The 22491-nt window shown below is 36.4% G+C and overlaps 1 protein-coding gene across 1 annotated transcript in view; it reads right to left on the reverse strand.

The window, feature by feature from the left end:
* COL25A1 (collagen type XXV alpha 1 chain) overlaps positions 1–22491 on the reverse strand; it is a 313222-nt gene that overhangs the window by 118759 nt on the left and 171972 nt on the right. Inside the window, exon 5 of the mRNA XM_064652084.1 lies at positions 7408–7425. Coding sequence (XP_064508154.1) covers positions 7408–7425 — 18 coding nt within the window. The remainder of the gene's footprint in view (positions 1–7407; positions 7426–22491) is intronic.

The raw sequence follows: 22491 nt of genomic DNA on the forward strand, positions 1-22491 counted from the left end.
GTAGTCGGAGATCCAAATCTCCCAGGTCTGCTCTAGTTTATAGGACTTTCAAACTTCCAGCAAAAACATCACCGGGTCTCTGGACAGATAATGGGTTTCAAGGAAACTCTGACATTTTGAAAACCGTGTCAAAGACAAAAGTCTTTGAATATCACAGCACTAAGTGACAATAAGCTTGACTAAATACACATTTTTATAACTCTTAATTTCTTTTAATTTTTTTTTCAAAGCTAGTGAAACTACTGGGATCTGCAACAAATTGAACTGGAATTCAACTGAAATACAGCATGAAGATCAGTAAAAACAATAAGCCAGCATGAGTTTAATATCAAATTAAAAACATGTGCAGCAGGATAGTAAAATACTACATAATATTCCTGAAAACAGTGCAATACTTTGCTTTGACATAATTCCTAATAAAACACAGAACACACCAGTGTATTTCTGCCATCTGTAGAATAGGAGGAAGAAAATACAAAGGTCATTTGATAAAGAAATGATTTAGGAATATGAGAAATATTTTCAGGGTCCTTAATTATATTTTGACAACCCTTTGTACATCTCAAAACAGAACCACAGTACTAGGCTTGCAATTGCTTTTTTGTACTCATATGTACTATGTTAACTTAAGTGATTCTTTACCAAATTAAGTCTTACAAGTAATTTTTGCTTCACAGTTTCTCACTTGCTGTTAGAAGATCTAGTATGCTCTGGTGACTGCTGCCTTCTAGATGAATAGACGGAATGCTAATTTGTGATTCCCCATAACATTTATGCTAGCATATGTAACCAGTGAATCAGACCTTCTTGTTTATTTTATTAAAACAAACCCAATTCTTTTCAGAAGTTAATGATGCCACTGTGAAGAAAAGTTGGTAACACCCTACAAATAAAAAGCTGTCCTGCATATTTTCTTTAAATTTTTATATATTAGTTATACGTATTGTTTTATTCTAGAACTTGGTTTTTTAGAGTAACAGTATCACAAATGGTCACTATTTGAACTACAAAATGAGGGGATCGACTTCTAAAAGTTATGGGCCAAACAACTTACACTGTTCTCAAAACTCGTCTTCCAAGATTTCTTCATCTATTGCATAGAGCTACTCTGAAAGGAGATCTTCAGGTTCAGTAAAAGAAGCCACTTTCCTAAGAGCAGAATTTATTTTACAAGGACATCCAGAGCCTATATAATGTTGCATGAAGACCCCTTTCCACAGAATTCCATATAATGACTACTCTAAATTTTGTGTTTGTAGAAAATCAAAACTTAGATTGAATTGTTAATTGTAAAATTCAAATCTGATTTTTTTTTCCAAATCGAGCAAGAAAATCAGAAATAAATTATCTGTTCCAGGAAATGCTGTGGAACATTTGAACATCTTGCTATTTCAGCACCAGATAGTTACTGAAATTGTAACTCAAAAGCATGCCTATCAGAGTAGGTAAAAGAACACAGTAGCACAGCTGGAGTAGGGGTCTGGCATCCCTTTGGGTGTCTGACAGAGCCTGATGAGCAGAGCTCTAAGAAGTCTAATTATCCCCAACTAAGTTCACTTAGCAGCATATTGTAGGGAAGTCATTAATCTGCCATTAGAGGCTCCTTTGCAATTCCTGACAAAAGAGTGGGAAAAGACAAGTAAAAAACATGTTGGAAGCAGAGCACAGTATCAAATGCTATGAGAATTTTGCTTGTTGATGACTGGAACTTACTCCCCTCAGCCTTTTTAAATTTTGTGTGATGCTTCCTTAGTCTTGGTATAATTGATGGTTCAGAACAATTCGCCCCTAAATCTCCGATTCTGTGCTCTCTTCTTCCCAGAGCAACGAATCCTTTTATTTGCACTAATACTGTCTACTTAGCCAAAAAAACATTTAATATTCACAGCTATCCTGGTTTACACATGTGTCTAAGTCTACCAAGGGAAACTGAAGTGGTTTATATTTTGAAAGTGCTCATTGTTGTCAATGCCTTTTAACAATATTAACTTCTGTTTTATTACATACGATGCTGAGAAAGCATCATACTTTAAAACAATTAAATGGATTAGCTCCTTCTGAGAAGACACATTTCTTCCATCTTTTCTGTCATAAACATCTATGTACACAGTAAACATGGAGTTTTGAGCATGATTTCTCATCCTACATTCTCTGATGTGGTTCATTTTAGCAACTAAAATAAAACGAAAAGCCACGATAATGGCTTTTGTTTCTTCATGTTCACAAATCAATATAGGCTGTTTCCTAAAAAGATCTCACAATTTCAATAGTGTTCACAAATTCTATTACCATTTTAGAAAGGAGAATAGTAAGCAAATAGTAAAACTCTGCACACTAAACCCATACGAAACTTAGCACAAACTCGTTTATTTACATGATGCCCTCAGCTAAGATTAATTTCTGATCTCAAAATTTATTGTAAATGATTATTAGCAGCAGAGGGATCAAGGACTTAACTTTGTTATTCATATGAAGTAAGAAACAGACTTTCACAAGTCTGCTACCTGATGTTAATAAACTAATTGTTAAAGTTTGACAGCAAAATCTGACCTGCAACTTGTAACTCAAAAGCAGATTAGCATTTGCATATTCAGAGTCATACAATCCTTCAGTAGGATCAGAAGTTTACAGAGGAGCTTAGAGTATCAGTTTCTGGAAGGAGAAACACCCCACAAGATCATTCTCTACAGTGGGAACAGCTAATGGCCTGGGTACAACCACTGGGCTTGTCTCAGGAAGAGCAACATTACTGCACCGTGTAGCTCAAGGTGATGAACTGTTTCGTCAATCTTAGGCTGATTTTGTCCTTTTTAAGAGTATTTCCTGCCTCCTTCCGCCACTCTCTATGCAAGTAAAGACTCTTGAGGCATTCCTGAAAGCAAACTGCTGGAAACAAGTAATATGGAGCTTACATCTCAATTTATGGTGATCAGAACAAAAGAAACATGTCCAACTCTAAGGGTCTGACAGGTACAGGCCACTTTGCAGCTTTAGTCAATAAGACATATTATGTACCTTGTTCATAGCCACGAAAACACATACGTGACCACTTGATGTTATCAACTGCCCCACTACTGAATGGCATGCTCTGAGAGGAATATTTAACAGGTCTTGGAATGCAGAAGGCTATCCAAACTACCAAAACTGAAAGGGAAACTCACCAGGAATTAAAATGCATTTTCTTCATACAACCCCTTTCCCATCCTTCCTGCTGCCAGATACTCAACTCTTTTCTAACGTCTAGGAGCGTCCCTGCCATCACACTGTTCTCTAGAAAATGAAAAATCTCTTCCATAGACTGCTGCCTTCCAAAACCACTCAAAACTATGCCCTATGTCCTGCTGACTGTGTTTCTTTGTCCTCTGACAAAAACCAGAAAATGAAAAGTTAAAATGGTTCCCACCAGCTCTGTTGACAGCACAAGCCAGTAATAACCAGTTTAAGCATGAATCAGAATTTCTGTAATCAGAAATTAAAAATACTCCTGTGACATACCCTAAACCCCGATGGTGAAAAAGACACACGTGCATTTGTCACCAGAATTGCTATGGCAACCCTTTATCATACACAAAGCACTGGAAAATTTCAGACTGTTATAACATCACGTCCATGGACATTTCACACGAAGGAAAACAAGAATTCCATGAAAACAAATATCAATCATTAATATTTTGCCCATTTCTAATGCAGATTTGGATGGCTGCCAAAGAGAAGGGAGAGGCATCTGTGAGGCTGCTGTATCTCAAAGTCCCACACAGAGAGTGATCATGTGTGCTGACACGAGAGAGAAAGTCTGTTGTGCTAGAGATAGGCCAGGGAAAGGATATTGCCCCGAAGATAAAAACAGTGGCTGATTGAGACAAAGTTACACCTAAACATCACCCTACCACCCTATATTTATAATTGTTAATAGTTCTGGTTCAGCAAGATTTTTTAAAGGATTATTTTGTTTTCCTTCACCATAATACTGAAAGCATTGGTTTCCAGTATTTAGATGAACTTCACTTCTAAACAATCAAAAAAGTTAAAAATAGTGAGCCTTCCCTCTTTACCCAGACAGTACATTTCTTACGGAATTAACTTTAGACTAGAAGCTAAACCCTGTTCTTTGACAAACAGGAAACTTCCATTATTTCAAATAGAGGATTTATAGGCAGAATTTGTTGTACAGATTCTGGGAAAGAAACCTTTCTGGTACAAGGTAATCCAAACACTTATTTACATTCTAGAGAAGAAAAAGCAGATATTCGTTGAGGTCATTCAAAAGCCAGAATATAAGTAATATAAGTTTCAGCAAAAATATTAAATATTTTATTACTTGTTCTTCTACAAAGAAACACAGCTTACATGGTATTTAAAACAGCTCTCTTTTTAACAGAAAACCCAAATCACAAGAAGGAATTTTATTTTTTTTAAGGTTATGCTAGAAATTTTTTAGCTGTTGATTATGGTCTTTACTTTTCAGAGATACAATAGAAAAATAAGCTTTTTCTAAAAAAAAAAAAAAAAAAAAGGCCATGAGTTGTAATAAAGTTTCCTGTTACTTGAAATGGGAATATATGAAGCAAAATTATCTTTTGTTATGTAATTTTGAAGAAAATAACCAGTAAAACATTAAAGATAAAAAGACAGGAGGTGTTACTGATCTGTTATGGATTTATATTTGTATGCATTAATTATGTGTTTGTTGAGTGAATTTAGTGTGTACTTTTGGAAAACCATAGCAAAAAAGGATAGGTGTTAGTAAAACACTGAGCATAAGAAGGATTAGAATTTATCTCTGATCTTAGTGTGGACTTCCATGGCTATGACATGAGAAACTTTTTAAGTGCTTCTGTAGTCAGCATAACAGTTTTGTTGTTTGAAGCCAGGAAGCCTTTACTGACTAACCAAACTGACAATACTTTTAATTTTGAATTTCTTATGGACACAGTTAAGACCAGGGAAATGTCTGACAATCATAGCTGGCTGAAACGTCTGCATTATTTTAAGAACAAACCAAGAGAATTTGACTTATTTTATCTATATGTGAACAGATTCTGTTTTCTGTTGATACTTTAAAGTTAATTTTTAAACGTCTTGAGATTTTCAACCACAGCTTTCAATATTTAAAAAATGCTTGTCTCATTAAGTTATCTGAATCCGAGTTTTAGTTTAAGGGGAAACACATCTAAATGTACAGCTTACATGTAGTTGCCTGAGACACGTAGATGTCAACACTGGTTAGAAAGCAATTCAGCAGAATAGTTATATGATTTCAGTAGCCACCTACAATCAGAATCTGGAATTAAGAGGCACGAATGTGTACAGCCAGTGTTATGTGAGAGGTTCTCTAGAAATCCAAGACAGCTGCCTGTGACTGACAGCTACAACAATGGTCCAGCACAGACCCAGCCTTTGGACATAAAACAGCCAGTGCCTAAGCTGGAGATGCTGGATCACCTCATGCACCAACAAATGCCTGTATGCAGGCAGTGTAATTGAGCCCGAGGAGTTTACAATGAGATGAACAGGTTTCTAGGTGCTTTGAGTGTTGACTTAACCTTCACTGACTGCAAGGAGAGCTTAGACGCCTCATATGTCAACATCTACACACAAACTTCTAGGTTTAAGCATCTTGATCTAAAGCCAAACACGACTCTTGACTGTCTGATGCCACTATGACTTCCCCACCAGCGCTCTTGCAAGAATTATACCTGGACTCAATCAGCCAAATACATGCATATCCTCCTGACACAATAAGTGCATCTTGAGCTGAAAAGGAGGAAAAGGCATTATTAAGAATAATGGTATGTGTTGCTCAGAATAATGGCGAAGACCCAGAACTGAGCACTTCCACTGGGACGAGTTACTGAAGTTAGGATGTAAGAATTCTCTCTTAATACAATTGGAGGGGGAAACTTTTAGTGGGTTTTTCCTATGGTTTGCACCTCACTTCTCTTACAATTGTGACAAGATATCTCTGCCTTTCTGCCCTTGAAACTGCACTGAATACTGCAATCTCCACTGTGGTTCTTTGCCTACAGCTACCCCAGGGCATTTTACGTAGAGATATGTGTTCTAAAGACTGAGCAGCTGTTTACAAGCAAGAGACACTTGCTAAGCAACTGAAATGTGGGAGGTGGGGGTCCAAACCCAGAAGGAAAAGACACGGGTAGCAGCACAAGTCAACATCAACTATAGGGCAGCCCATGGGCTCAAGTATATGCCTCAGGTCCTCAACAGAGCTTGTTCAGAGCTAGAGTGCCACACAGAATTACAATCTCCCTCTTCATCAACCCCCAGCAGCACAGAGGTTGAAGATACCTCTCTCTCTGCATAGTCCACACATCAAGAGCCCACTGCAAAACCTAAGTGCTATGGGCAGTGGTCATTTCCGATATCATATGAACTTCTTATACGATACTATTAAATGGAGTCTGGTACTGCAAGGATACTGGGCATTCAGACTAAGTGGTTTGAGGCTTTCTAATGCAGTCTGCCTTTCAACAGAAAATAATGATTAAAACTGAAAAATCTGAAGAAAATGCTTGCTTCTCATAATGAAAATCTTAACTTAAAAGAATTATCAGTCAAAAAGGCAGTAAAGCTTTAACTTTCAATTATGATTCTGATTATGATAAAAGGCCCTCATAGAAATCCTGGTTCAGGCAACTCACTTGTGCAAAGACCAAGCTTCCTACACAGCATCTGGAGTATACAGAAAGGTTGAGTTTTTCAACTGAGTTTAGTAAGTTGGGCTTTGGCACTGGCTTTTTTTTTTTTTTCCTATTTTCTTGTTCCTTCATATTTTTATAGTCCTCTTTCACTCAAATAATTCACATTTAATTTCTGCTATACATAATGTTTCCTTTCTGCTGGTCTATTTCTACCTTAGAACTGAAGTTTGGTCCCTATATTTCCATGTCTTCAATTACAGCTCACAAGACAAAGTTCTACTATTTTAAATAAAGCAGAACTAATTAAAAGCAGTGTATATAATTAATCAAAATAGCTAGCAGTGCAATATTTAAAATAACTGAAGGCTGCCTGGATTATAGCAACATTATTAGCATGTGATTAATAAGCAGTTGAAGTATTACATTTGCTACACATTTGCTAAGTTATTTTATCTTGCTTTTAAGTTCAGTGGCAAAGTTTCAAGCCGTAGTTAGGAGATTTGCTTTATTCAGTATTACTTTGTTGACCCCACCATCTGGTCAAACAGCTGAGGAAACTCAACCGTATCAGGGGGGCATGTTTCTCTCTTGGGAAATATTTGCCTTTCTGAATTATGCAATGGTTACCAGTTTCTAGCTTATTAGACTAGGATTAAAAAAAAAAAATCCAAATACTTTGTAGATAACCGGAGTTTGGTGGGCCCTGTATCTAGCTATTACTTATGTAGGAAAATAAAATGACACTTACTTGAGGACCAGGCTGACCCTGAAAAAACAAGAAAAAGAAAAGGTTATGGAAAATTATGGCAAGGATTAACTCCTTAAACAGTAGAAAATAGTTACAGTACTTTCTAATAAGGAGATAATAAAAAATACAGTAATTGTATTGAAGTTAGATTTTTGACTCAAGTCTATATTGAATTTGAATGTTTTAGTTCAAACTGACGTACTTTCTTGCAACTGATTCTATAAATAACTTAGAATAACACATCACTGAAACTGCATTTCAAAAACTTCATATTTTAGACAGTCATAACAACTAGAAGTGACAGAAACACCTAATTTAACAATTCTCATGTGAGAAAGAATCCACAGATGCTGAGCTGATTTAGAAGCAAGTATTGGGGTTTTTTTCTTTATTAAAGCTCAGCTCCATGTTTCAAGGAGGTGCTAATTACTGCTTATTGAATGAACAAAGTCTCAAAACTGGAAGGACACATTGTTGAACAAACAATAGTCTTTCTGCCTTTGCTGCAAGCACCACAGTTTTAAGTAAATATAACCAAAATTTAAACCAAGTGAGAAGTAGATGAACCTTTGTCAGTCAGCCCAAGAGACAGTTGATGCATCTCCTCTCTCTTATTTATCAACATCCCCTTTAGACCAACCTTGGAAACTGGAGAGGCACCCTTTGACCACTGAGGAGCTGTATGTATCTCTTGTTGCTGCAAACCCTTACAGAGAAGACTTCCTATCAGTAAGGTCCCTAGCCTAGGACAGCCACTGAAAGTCATCAGTTATTTTAGCCCACTTATTAAAAATCATTTGTATGAAGAAGGATTATTTTATCAAACTGTATTTTAGCTGTGATTACGAACTACATCACCCAGACAATCAGCTCACACTGTAAGACAGAGACAAATATTTATATATTTCTCTCTATAAAGAGAGAATTTCTTTAAACTCTTTGGGCTAGCTTAGCCTTTAGTGTTTTATGACACTTAAATAATATTTCAGTTGAACTGAAACTATATTTCCTTCTGTTGACAAAACCTGAGCACAGAGAAATCTTTTAAGTCTTATAAAACCTCTTCATTTTAGCTAGAAAGTATTGCTACGGAGAGTAGAAACTTTTTTGTCTGAACATCAGGAAACACTTCTCTTACTGTGGGGATACCCAAAGGCACAAAGGAGATTGTGGAGTCCCTATTCTTGAAGATATTCAAAAGCCATTGGACACGATCCTGGGCAAGCTGCTCTAGATAGCTCTGCTGGAGCAGAGAGGTTAGGCCAGATGACTTCCAGTGATCCCTTCCAACTGCAATCATTCTGTGATTCTCTGTGATTTTAAAGGTGATGGGGGAGAAAACATTTCAACTGGGAACAATTGTGTACAAGAAATGCAGCTGAAGAAAATGGTTTTGGTTGGTTTTTTTAACCAACTTAGAAGACTTTTTGCTCTAAATTAAAAAAATTTAAATTCGCATGAAAATTTTAAAATATTTTCGAAATACAAGAAATATTACAAATTATGTTACAGAGGAATAATGGTAAAATACAGAATTATTGTGGCTATCTAATCTTTACACTGAATGCAGCCTAAAGCATTCCTTGTTGTAGATGCTGCAGTTTTGTATTAGTTCCTTAGAACAACACTGCACCAGAGAGGTTAAAAAAAAAATTACTGTCTGAGGTTTGCAAGTTCTAATACTAAGTAAAGCTTTCTGAATTGGTGAGTTCTATGAAGTTACACATCACACTGGGTTAATGAATATAACTGAGACTCCTCAGCATTCAGACTTTACCTCAATCTTCCCCTCATAGGGGGTTTTAATCTATTATATGCTATACCTGATCTTAAAATCATCAGGAATTGCTTACTGATGCAGTATTGCTGATACATTAGTTCATATAAATTATCTAAACTGAGGCCTCTGAATACAAACCTTATATATAAACCTTAGAATGCATTTGCTCACAAGTATATCTAATGTTTTAATACATTTTGGCCAAATCATTAAAAGCTGTCTCAAATGCATATGTATTAAAAAAACCAAAACATAAGTGAAGGTCTGAAATTACCAAATGTTGCCACAAAAAGTTGATTTTTAGTGACAGAAAGCAAATAAAAATATTATATACATATATATTTAACCAAAGAGATTTGAAAATTGACTTTTTTCTTCAATGTAACATGCTATATGTATGATATACAAGACATACACACATAACACAAACATATCCTGAATTGAATGTGAGGGTTGGAATCATGCTCCCATGAAAGTGTTCTCTACTCCCAGACTCAACAACATTAAAATTTGCCTTTCTGTTATTGTGCATTTATAATTACTTTTCTGCAATACAGAGAGAGGAAAGTTAGAAAATCAATTTTTATATGACAATGTTTCTTTATGCAGAGAATTCTGTGAGATATCGGGGAATATAACAGTTGCATTGCTCTTAGTTTATACATGCTGTCAATATTGCAATTGTCCTACATTTAGTTGTAAATGCATACGATGAATACAAAAGTACTCTTATCAGGATTTTTTTAACCTGTTGCCTATGAGCTCCTTTATCATGGAAGGATCTTTACATTAGTGAAGGTAATTATTTTATGTTTTTTACAATGGTTTCCAATCCTTCAATATTTCTGTATGCTCTTAGCTACCCCTCGCCCTATCAGCCACTGCAGTTACAGTGTAATTTTCCCTTCTCACTAGTGATCCAGTGACATTACCCAGAGGATGCAGCAAGCACTGAATTATGGAACTCATCAGCTCTTCTTACAAAGCTACGGGTAGAAAGGCATCAAAATAGTGACCTTTTTGATTGGAAAGGCTCACTGTCACACAACAGCAATTCAAAGCATGGGAGACAAAAAAGGGCTGTTAATTTTGCCTTCTCACATTTTTGTATGCTGTGAAAGGGTCAGGAATAAAGCTCCGTGAGTTACTTTTGTGTTCATTAAAAAACCCTCTAACATAAATTCAATCTGATATTTTAACACATTTGAGCAAGATCAATCTCAGTTCATCTGTTTGTGTTCCCAAAATGACCCCAGGACTGCTGAAATCACCCTGGTTCATTACTGCATAAATCACCCCCAGTTCATGCTACTTGTGGAATAAAATGTTTTAGCTGGAAGTATTTCTCTTCATTTCAGACAACAAACAGGGTGAAAATACTCTTAAAGAAAAGTCAGCATTACTCTATGATTTTTTTTCTAATGAACATCTCTTTATTCAAACCTGCTACATACTCTAAAATTCATTGACTGTAGCTACCAAGTGACTGCTGTTCTTTGCATGCATTTAGGGATCAGTCCCAACACCAGTAACTGATCAGGTACATTTTCATTGTTGCTGCTTTGAACCTCTGGATCATTACTCACACACTTGATTATCCATACTGAATGCTGATTTTGGATTTTTTTTAATCTCCATGGCTACAGTGGGTATAGCTGCATAACATGTCATGGTTTCAGTAAAATCTTCAGAACAATTTTCCCTTCTGTACTCTTATTTACCAGCTTAATACACTATTTTGCGGTAAAGAAAGGGCTTACATTTGGCAGCCTAATTACCATGATGGAAGCTCTTCCACTGTTGATAGTTAATCCCTTCCTAGCAATTTAACCTAACATTAGATGCTGATACATAAATGATACTAAAACAAAAAAGGACATACACATGGTGTAGCTGAAGTTAACAGGTAAGCTACCAGTCCGCTAAAAGAGGAGAGGAAAGGAAAAGCCTATTGACTGTATGCTGCAAACTTTACAGACAAGTTACTTAATAGCAGAAAGAAACCTCAAGGAGCACAGCAAAAGTCTTAAGAGAAGAAAATGAAAGTTGACACGGCAAGTCAACAAGTTGAGCTTGAAAAGGAGATGGGGCTTGTAGTAAGTAAAAGGACAGAAAAGACAGTATGTATCAGGCATCAGTGAAAACGGCTATCCTGAAAAGCGAAAAAGAGGGAGCAAAAGCAAGAGCAAGAAAGTGCAGAAACTGGATTTTCACACCTTTCCATGCTGTTAATCTTTAAAGAGCTGGGAACATAAACTTCCAGGCTCATACATCCAAACATGTAGCTACACAAATATACACAAAAGTACAAATGCATTAAAAAATGCATTGCATAAAATTAAAGGTTAAGTCTAACTTAATTCAAGCAGCATATCCCTAAAGAATATCTCGAATTTGTACAAATGCAGTTATTATGAGACATGAGGCTGTTCATATCTAATCAGCAAACAAAATCCAGATAGAGAAATTAAAACACAAAAATTAAGAATCTGTGGAGAAAGGAAACCAGTAAGAATCATAGATAAGTGGTCAGAAGGGATATCCAGCTCTTTGAAAGGCCCCATCGAACTACACTTGTGGAGCATTCTCTGGACAGAGCACCCAAGTAGGAACATCTGTCTTCCAATCTTATTCAGATAGAAAATGATAAGGAAACAGAGTAGCACAGCTGACCCCCATTTTCTTGGATAGACACAAAAGATGAAGAGGTTTTTCAGCAATATGTTGAAAATCCATGCTACTAGAGTTGAAGAAGTTATTCTGAAGGAAGTCAGTATGTGACTAATATACATTTCAGCATGAGTAAATAAAAGAGCAAAGAGGGAATATATGCAAGACCTAAATTGCACTGGTTTTGAATAAATCACCTACCAGCTTTCCATCCATACCAATCGGGCCCTGGGATAATCAAAAGTCAAAACAAAATGGAACAGTTAAATCAGAGAAACACTGAAGATGAGGACAAATATACAGACTTGGGGAATACTGTGGACTTCAGAAGATTAATAACTCTATGTCAGCAGCTAAATGCAATATCTTAAAGATATTTTGAGAATGAAGGCACAGAAAAGAAACAGCAAAAGAAGCAGACGTAAGATAGAATTAATAAAAGCAGCATGGTGGGAAGTAGCCAGGCAATAGCTGGTGTTTAACAAAACACAGGTTCAACGTGAAATGGAGAATTGTTAGTTTGGCAAATCACAGTGGCCCAACATAATCAAACATATGAAATAATGCATCTGGCTTGTGTATTTTTCTTTAAATAACTGAGAAAACAGAATAGGTAGCCTATTTGCTGAACAATCTTGTCGTATCGTTGCAAGATGAAAACAGTAAACACTTCAAATCTCATAAGTAATACGTACTTAAATTAAGATTATAATAAGTAATGATGGTTAGTAAGAAACTTTAGCTCACACAGTTCACTGATGTACTATAGATTTCCACCTACACTTTGTCCAAGAAGTCCTGTGCCTTATCCTGCTTTCTCTTTTTTTCCATTGGGAAACATAGACTTTTCCTCGCTGATACCTTACGAGTTACTTATTTTCTTCAGAGTCCAGAAGCTGGTTCTAGTTATATGAATGCAAATTATACGAAGGACTTAAAGCAGATTTGAAGTGGATGTGCAATGTTGTAACTAAGTAACTGGTTCTGTACCACTGCCCATTTAGGAGATCAGAGGACAGAAGAAGGCTAGAGAAAGTTGGATTAATTTTAAATTTAATGTTTATTTGCTATGTCTTCTGACAATAAGCAGTCAAGTTACCTTTCACCGACAATGGAATAAGAGCAGGCAGAGTAGTGTTTTTCTGCCACCAAATTTGTGTTTTAGGCTGAAATTGTGAGCTCTCAGGTATTTGCCCTATGCAAATGGAACACTATTTTATGTCTGCTGAAGAGAAGTTTTCTCTTAAATGCAGCCAGACTTTATCCCTGGAGCTTCACAGGCACCCCTCTCAAGACTGTCTCTCCTAAGCATATGGCCCCCTAGGGCTGATTGCTCACACTGCGAGATTTGGATCACTGTTGCTGAGAAGACAGCACATAACATGGTTTTGTGTTGATCCATTTTATCTTCGCTGCTTTTTGTCCCCTTTCTAAGCACTACTTTGGCTTGTGAGCAAAAATCAGCAGAAAAGTTCAGTCTAAATCAGGTCTGCAGGTTCTGCTGACTTCTTCACTGAGGAGTGTGTATTCCTACCTTTAGCACTATTACTAATAGGTACTATAGCCATATGAACAAGTTAGTTCAACCAGCTATCAAGAAAATAATAAGTACTATGAAAAACTGATGCCATATCATCTAGTGATTTCCCTAACTATCTGTCTTCTCCAGGCCTAGATCCTGGACTTTGCCAAAAATTCCAGACATACTCAGTATGAGCAAGGACATTGACTGGATGTACACATTGTCCAACTCATTATTTTCGGTACATTATTGGCTTTGTAAGAAGCCTGTGCACTAATCTACTTGTCAGATCCAATAACAAGTTACTGTGTCTGGGAAGCCCTACAGGAATAAAATGCCTTACCTCTCTTTCCCCCCAGCTCTTACTGTGGTTTCCTGTCACATCATGAGTAGATGACATGCTGAGAGCGTAAATCGGGTCAGCGCATCTTGGTTGTCTGCATGACCACCACCTTTTCTATGTGCTGATGTCCTATGAAAAGTTTGTGACTGTTGGGATGACCTACAGTATCTTTCAAATGTTGTCTCTGAACAGTCCTTCCCTGGTAGCAGGGAAGAAGAAAGCAACACTTTCCAAAGCATTAAAAAAGCACAGCTCTTATTATTATGTTTCTTTTCTATGCCTCTTGATCCCACATATGCAGCACAAACAAAGCACTCCCCGATTTTCTCATAATTATTTAGGAAATTTCTAAATATGGTACTATGCACCACAAAACTTAAGACATCTGCAGGTTATTAGCTTTTCCAGATTTTTTTCTAGCACTAGGTAATACAGGATATTTATCTAGTAATATTTACATAAATATTTACAGTCTGCTGCAAGTACAAAAATGAAGGCTGAGCTGAACCCTGGCTATGAATAAATTTTCTTCTAGAAAATAAACTACAGATATTACCAGTTAAAACACTCAACTGTAAGGTCGTGGTAAGTATATAAAGTTCCCCACAGGGCTCTGTGGGCCAGCAGCTAAGTTTAACTGTCAAGCCTGCTGCAGACTTAGCCCAAAAGATTTAATTATTCTTATGATGAATGAATACAGAAAAGAATTATGCAAGTATTTGTAGAAAGAAAATTATGGGGTTGAACTGTTGGCTCACAGGGACCAATCAACAGCTCTTGCATCTGTATCAATGCTTGCATAGTGAATATAAGCACTGTTTTCAGGGAATTTTTCTTTATCGTAGGAAAAAAAATTACTACTTGGGCTCCCTTAAAATGATAGGTGTTCTAACTACTGTTGAATTTTTGCCTGCTGTTTGTCAATGCTACATAGCTCCTGCACTTGAATTACAGGACTGTAGGCAGCATCTTGAAGAGTCTCAGAAAGAAGAATAAGAAATTCCCAGTAGGCTGAAGAGAAGCATCTGTTCACAATGGAAAATAAGAGGAATTTCTCCCATGACTCCATTTCTATCAGGGCTATTTGGTTTGAAGCCTTGGAACATCTTCTGAGATTTGCTTTGTAGAACAGGAGAGGAAAGTAAAACTTGATGGAGACATAACGCTCTTCAGAAGAAAAAGAAAACACTGTGAAACAAAAAAATATTCTTTCATTACAAAAATACTGAATCTTTAACAGCAAGCCATGGCAATTTCCTTCCTTCCTCAATTACTTCTTTCTAGTGTTAGAAAGAGAGAGAAAGCACTTTTCAAAAATGGAAAAAATTAGAATCGCCACTACCAATGCAGGCTGGATGAGAAAGATGAGCTGAAATAGTACATGAGATTACTTCAGGATGCACTGAGAAGAATCCTATATATGACAATATTTCTTGAGGTTCATTACATGATTGCATTGGAAGTCTCATGGAATACTCAAAGTCATTTTCATTCATTTTAGAGAAAGCATTCAAGCCATAGTCTGTCTTTGACTCAAACCTGAATATCTTCAGAGCTGTGCTATATAGTTCAAACTACATAGCAAGTTTAGCAAGGAAGTTTACATTCTTTTGTTCTATGAAATAACTGCTACTACAGATTAGCAAGTAGCTTTTGACAAGTACCTTTTCAAATCACCTATTTTAGTTCAAGTCTGATAGAAGCCAAAAACCCCGTTTTTGTCAGGTTTCCTCATCATGATACCATTAAAACCATGGATCTTCATTTCTTTCTCTCCTTTGTTTAACTGTAGGTTTGTCAAGGCTCAATGTATTAGATTTAATACAGTGTTCCCAGCAAGTCTGATGAGATTTCTTTTTAGTGAAGTTTTAGCTTAGAGCTTATGTGATCAATAAGATCATCAGCAAGTTAAATTTCTCTACTGATGAAATATTATTGGTTCTTTTGCAATGACTGGAAATGATTGTTGTTAGGAGCAACATGAGCCAACAGTCCAGGTACAGCAGTCACTTGCTCCAAGTCTGGGAGAAGAAAAGTGCATTAAATCGACCTGCAACAAGTCTCTCTGGCCAGCAATCAGGATATTACTGAAAAAACCCCACACAAAACCAAATAATCCAGACCATTTGGGCAATCCAGATCATTTGGGCAGGAGAAAAATTTACTGCAAAAAGAGTGAACTACAGGAGTACAAGAAAGATGAGCCTCTCTAAAACCGGTTTACTGCAAAAAGCAAAATTACTGACAATGACAAATGAAGCACTACAAGGCTCTTTCAAAAAAGTCAGTTTCAGAGTTTCACTGAATTCTTCCTTCAAGCAGTTTGCATTAGCTACTGTGTGAGACATAAACCTCAGCTAGATGGATCATCACCTGGAGATTGTACAGTAAGAATAACTGTGTTCTAAGGTAGGGATTTAGAGGTTTAAATGAAGCAGGTTTCTTTAAAAACAACATTCATGGAGCTGTTAGGCTGCTTGATCTTCTTGACCAGAAACTTACAGATCCCATCATAACTGCTGAAGACTTTATCACATTCAACCTTCAGAAACAACATCTTGCTTCACTTAGACTCATTCAAAACACTGATACAAAATTAATCATTCAAGATCTGAACTACTACCTCGCACCAATAGACTTCACTGATTTTATTTTGATGGGAAAGCTATTAAAGAAAGAAAGAGAGATAAAGAGGGGAGGGAGGGAGACAGACAGGCAGGCAGGAAGGCAGGAGTTTTCTTAATACCTTAATACCATCATTCTGTAATCCCAGCAATCTCTCACTTGTTTGCAAGCCATGTATTAATTCTCTCATAAAAAAACTCATACAAAATGATCTTCATCAAACTAACAAAGATCTCAAAGCATACCTGGGAAGCACAGAAGACTCTTAGAAGGAAGATTCTGATAAAACCTGGAGAGTGATGAATAGGACCACCATGATCAAGGCTCCAGACAAAACTTCCATAAGCCAGAAAAGTTACACCATGCCTAAAGCAGGTTCTCAGTATTGAGACTTCAGTTCATGAGCATAATCAGTTGTTCCAATTTATATTTTAATCCATCCGTCTAGTGTAGTCCCTTCTGTACAGAGAAATATGCAGCATGCACATGTAAAGCAATAAGTCAACGTAATAGTTATCTGCCGAGCACAACTGGCAGGACTCTAACATATTATTTTGCTGTTCTTGTCACAGAAAAGAAAATGTTTGTGTTTTTTCATACTTTTTAGTTCCTTTCAATTTCAAAAAACAAAAGCTGACCTGAAGCTATGCATTTCATGAAGTGGTTCTAGTGTCTATACTAACCTAAATTAGATGATGGAAATTATCAAAAATGGAACAAGATGGAAAATAAGGAACAGACTTAAATATTTCAAAATAAACCAGAAGTGCCAGGTACAGCCTCCAAAATTTTCCTTGGAGCAACATCACTCTACATTACAAGACTCTTAGCTTGGAGCCCTTTTTGCAGTCTGAATACTCCAATAGTTCCTTCGCAATTATAAGATGGACTGGTTATGTCTAAAAGCAATTCAAGGAAGAAAAATTTGTTCAGAGTTTGGCTATTCAGGGAGTGGCTGAACTACAAAAAAGCTCTCCATATGGTAACAATAAGGGAGAACAAAGAGTTCTATGCAAGAAAAATTATAGTCACAGCTTACAAAAGCATATTTCACAGCTGAAAAATAATTGCCAAGATACATTTTACAGTTTATGCAGGAGATCTAAAAGGCACTTTTTTTGTGGTGCAGATGCATTTTTGAGTATCTGAGCACTGTGATGGCTCTTATTGAAATACATATGTAAAAAACCACGAGAAAGAGTTAGGCAGATCTAAGTTGGAACGAACTCTTCTCAAAGACTGTGAGTGGACATCCTTCTATTTATCATGGTCAATACTGTACACATCACAAATGTATATGAAAAAAGGGCCAGCTATGACTGTGAACCCCAAATCGTGGTGTACCTCTGTTGTCTTCATACATCAGGCTAGCAAGATTAATTCCAGACAGTTTTCCTCCTTGTAGCCTATAGATCTCACCAGCATCTGCTACATTTGTACAGTTAGATCTGTATGACAAATTACTGCAAAGGGAAACTACTGTTGCCCCCAGAAAGAGTAACATAGTTCAAGTTATAGTAAATAAGGGAGCCAAAATGCTTTAGCCATCTATAATCCATAAAACCAGTCTTGTGAAGGGTTGCATTTCCATAAAAATACTTAATTATGCTACTGAATTCCAGTATAGCTCAACAAGTATTTGAACACAGAAAACATACACACAGATCAGAGAGAAAACTTCTACAGTCTACCTAAAACTTCTCTTTTCACCCAAAGAAATTGAAACTCCTGTATTCGTAAATAGAAAGCACATGGCTAATTCATCAACGCCAACATCACCGTGTGACTATATTTGATGTGGTTGGTGCCATGTTGATGAGAAAACAATAAACTGTGAAAAATGTCACTTCTCAAAAATTAGCTGGCTAGCATTCAGTAGGAGATAGATTGTTGTAACAGCTGTGGCATGATGACTTTGATGAATTAGGTTTTTGTTCTCCTGGAATAATGCTGAAGAATCTGTCTCCTCACACCATCATGGAAGCGAATCCATTTGCTCACTGAACCTCCGTTAAAGAACTATCTTTCTTATTACCTATGTTTTGATGGCTTTACAGAATATGAAAAAAATATCCATCTCACTTCACTTCTTTCACTCAGCCTTTTTTTTTGCTTCTACAAATCTTTTTTTTCCAAGGGGAATGAGGTCCATTAAGGAAAAATAAAAATATAGTCTTTCGGTAAATAACACAGGACTATACAGAACTAACCTTCAGAGACCAATATTTTCACCTTCCTTCAGTGGAAAAATCAGCTTTGGAAGATTAACAAATTCAGGAGCAGGAACATAAAACAATTTTTGCTCCATGAGGATAGAAGAATCCTACCATCATGCTCCTTTTATCTGGCTGTAAAGGCACATATTTCCAATAGGTCTCACAGGGAATTAAGAAAAAAATACAGCTGCCATAGGAATAATTCTCTTTTGACTTACAACAAAGAAGATCAACCCGAGTGGATACATCTCCATAAAAGAGAAGAAGAGAATGGCTACAACAAAGGCTTTAAAAGAGAAAAAAACTGAGGCAAGGTACTGAAGTGTTTATAAATAAACACACAGATAAAACCCCAATCTCTTTCAATTATCATGTCGTTGAAGAAAGCTTTGTTTGAAGAATTCCAGGGTAAGAAAAAAAACTTGTGCAGATATACTACATTAAAACTTAAACTCTAAATCAAGTGCTTTCAGTTGGGTGCTGCCTTACGTGGTCAAATACTGGAATACAGAATTCTGTACATGCAAATCCATTCGGATACTTCTGTCCTGCACTACCAGATTCAAAGGGCACAAATATACACAAGCTAATATAAAGACACTACTGTTTCCTAAATACACTACAACCTAAATCACTTGTTAAAAGTTGGTGCCACATACAACTACGCCCCCCTCCAAAATTACTTGGAACCAGTAATTCTCAAAAAGCATGAAGCACCATGGAAAAAAGCAACAGGAAGCACACTTACAAAGATTATTTTATTCATGGAAATAAAGCAGAATTCAGAAGTGCAATACAACCTTTTTCATTTTTTCTTCCTGAAATGTTTCGCTATACAATTTTTAATGATGCACCACCTGTTCTATTTCCCCAACGAACAAGAGGAATGTAACAATGAAACGAATTTTAAGAAAATATTATTTCTAGTTCTTGATAAAAAAATTTTCACATAAATCATGATCAGTTTCCAGAAGGAACTTCTATTACTGTGACTTCAAAACCAAAATCAATAAGCACGTGAAGTGCTCAGACAGGCATACAGCATCTTTATTTGCAAGTCTGTGCTTTTATTACATAAATTAACTGGGGATGTTGCACGTTACTCCATTTACCATCTTAATATCCTGTCCCATTGATCTAAGACCTCAGTTTCTAATGGCCATTCACACAAAACACTGGACATTACAATTAAAACCCAAAGCATGCATTTGGAGGTTCATGACAAGGTTGAAAGTGTCAGGTTGACCCATTCATAAGAGTCTGGAGGATGAGGAAGAGGAGTGAGAGGAGAAGCTTGGTGTTTTTTATTTTAAGACCAGGTGTAACTCATGCCTGGAAGATGACAATGAATAGTGTCTGGATAAGAGATAATGTTCCAGACAGGATAAACTTTCAATTGGGGCCAGAATTTTTATAAGAATTATTGGGAAAAGTTAAGAACTTTCTTCTTTTCAATATGTCACTCAACAGCAAATATCAAAAGATTTAAAGAGGTGAAAAGTGCTGAGCCTGACATTAATAATGAAATAAGTGTTATCGGAAGCCAGCAGATGCTTGAAAGAGTGTACATTCAACACCATATTTGCTGCCAAAAGATTTGAGGGACTTAGAAACCATATTGCTGGGTAAGGAAATAGAGGAAAAGATAGGGCAGAAAGAAAAGAAACTCAGGCAAGAATACAAGAAATTAGCCATGAAGGGGAAAGCCTGGAGCCATATGTTCATCACCTAATAGCGTGTCTAAAGGCAATTTTGGTTTGCTTGTAACAGGCTATACAGAGGCTACTGAGAGGATGCTGTAAGAGTCTTGTCATTTTAATTCAGAGCCCCAGCAGCAATGCTGCTTCGAACTACAATTTTTTTTTTTTGTAGGTGAAAGGATACATATAGGCCCAACTTTTAAACAACTTCTCCTGTCAATTCTTTTTCTTCTATGGCAAATTCCATTAATGCTTCTTGAAATTTATGTGAAAAGAAGTAGAATTTCTTTTTGTGGAGTGGAGTGGGGGTTTGGTTTATTTTTTGTAATTTTGTTTTGTTGGGGTTTTTTTCCTTTTTTTTTTTGGAGGGGGGTGTTGTTTGTTTTGGGGGGGGGTGTTGTTTGTTGTTTGGTTTTGTGGAAGGTTTTTTGGGGTTTTTTTTGTTGTTGGTTGGGGTTTTTGGGGGTTTGTTTGTTTTGTTTTTCATTTTGATTTGTTTTTTTGTTTTTTGGAGGGCTTTTTACATTGGAGAACAAAATGTTCTACAAAATGTTTTGTAGGAATACCCCTACAAAACCTTCCTATTGAGCTGGTGCTTGTTTCCCCCAGCAAGCTATTTACAAAAAGCTACTAAGTTTCTCCATATTTATACATCTGCTTTTTGAAACTTCCCTATCTGAAAACAAATTGAGAAATTTTTCTTTGATTCTAAATTCTCTTTAAACTCCAAGCACAGCCAGTGCCCCTTTGCACAGTCAAAGAAAAACCTCTCCTTGTACAAACTGCTGCACAAACAGAAACATGTAAACTCCACCAACAAAACATTTAACCAAGAAAACGAAAGTTACTGAAATCAGACCAACCTACAATACAACATGGGCTACCATCCCAGCAAAGAAAATTTCCAAATCCAAGTATGTCATACCTGTGCCTTTCTGAGTCATACTCCAGCAAATCATACACTCCTCTCACCTGTTTCCTAACTTCAATCAAATTATGCAAGCTATATTGAAGTTCACCAGAGCTGAACAGGTGAATCCATAGACAGAATATAGTTCAGTGAAAACAGCTTTTAAAATATCCAAGCATTTAAAAATCTCACTAGTTCATTTAATTGCAAACTCTCTAGATTATTCTTCTTTAAAGTTTTGTGGATCCACACATGAATACCTCCAAATAAAACGTTTTCATTACTATCTTCTGACATAACTGGTTTTCGAGATTATAAAAGGATTTTTGCAGAAGCTGGTGACAGCATGAAAAAAAAGTGTTTCTTTGCATTCCCATTTAGGGAGAAACAATTTGTACGTGATGGCAATAACAGATTACACTTAACATACCCTAAGAGCAGAGACCTAAAATGAGAGATCTCCTATCGTATTCAGAGTGGATTAAAAAAATCAGGATAATTGATCCACACAGCTGGAAGTGGAAATGTTGAGGTCATTTTTTCTTTGGAGACTGGCTAATCCATCAGAGTACCTGAATGAAAACCACAGGCCTCACTTGGTTCTTTTGGAGCACTTTATTCCACCATTGGCTCTCATTTATGGGAAATCATACCATTATTAATATCATCCTCAGAAACTAACTGCAAGTGACAAACTAAGATCATTCCGATTGCTGGAGCCCCAAACCTCAGCATACATGTCTAATACTACTGAAATAAAATATGAAATTTAATGCAAGTTTAAGTCCAGTAGAGTGATACAACTTTTATGGCACAAAAATCTGTGTACTGAGAAACAAAGGACATCCTTAGCAGCCACAATTCGTCTCTTATTTTTATCTCTGTCCCAATTTCACTTTACCCTCTCATAGTAGGTAATACTTATTCAGAGGATTACTTCTCTGATTAAGTGCTGTTTATCATGAATAAAAGTAGAAGAATCTATCCTTATCTTTGCTTATCTTACTTGCAATTGACCTGATAAAACAAGGAACTGTTATAGAAAGAATTGCATGACTTTTAAAAATTTCCAAATATTTCCTGTTTTTTTTAACTTGCTACAAATTCCAGCCTTCCAACAGCAGTTTATTTTGGTTAGAATATCATGTTGCAGAAACTGATTACTATATCAAAAACTTAATACTCTTTTCAACTGATAAGTGCGCATGCATATGATGGTTTTTCATCATGCTCCTTCTGTGAGTCAAAGCAGCAAAGGGTTAAATTCCTCTAATTTATACTGAGAATAGCTACCATGAACATGTAGAAAATAATCCAA

This window comes from Pseudopipra pipra, chromosome 4, assembly GCF_036250125.1.
Source record: "Pseudopipra pipra isolate bDixPip1 chromosome 4, bDixPip1.hap1, whole genome shotgun sequence".
Classification (NCBI taxonomy): Eukaryota; Metazoa; Chordata; class Aves; order Passeriformes; family Pipridae; genus Pseudopipra; species Pseudopipra pipra.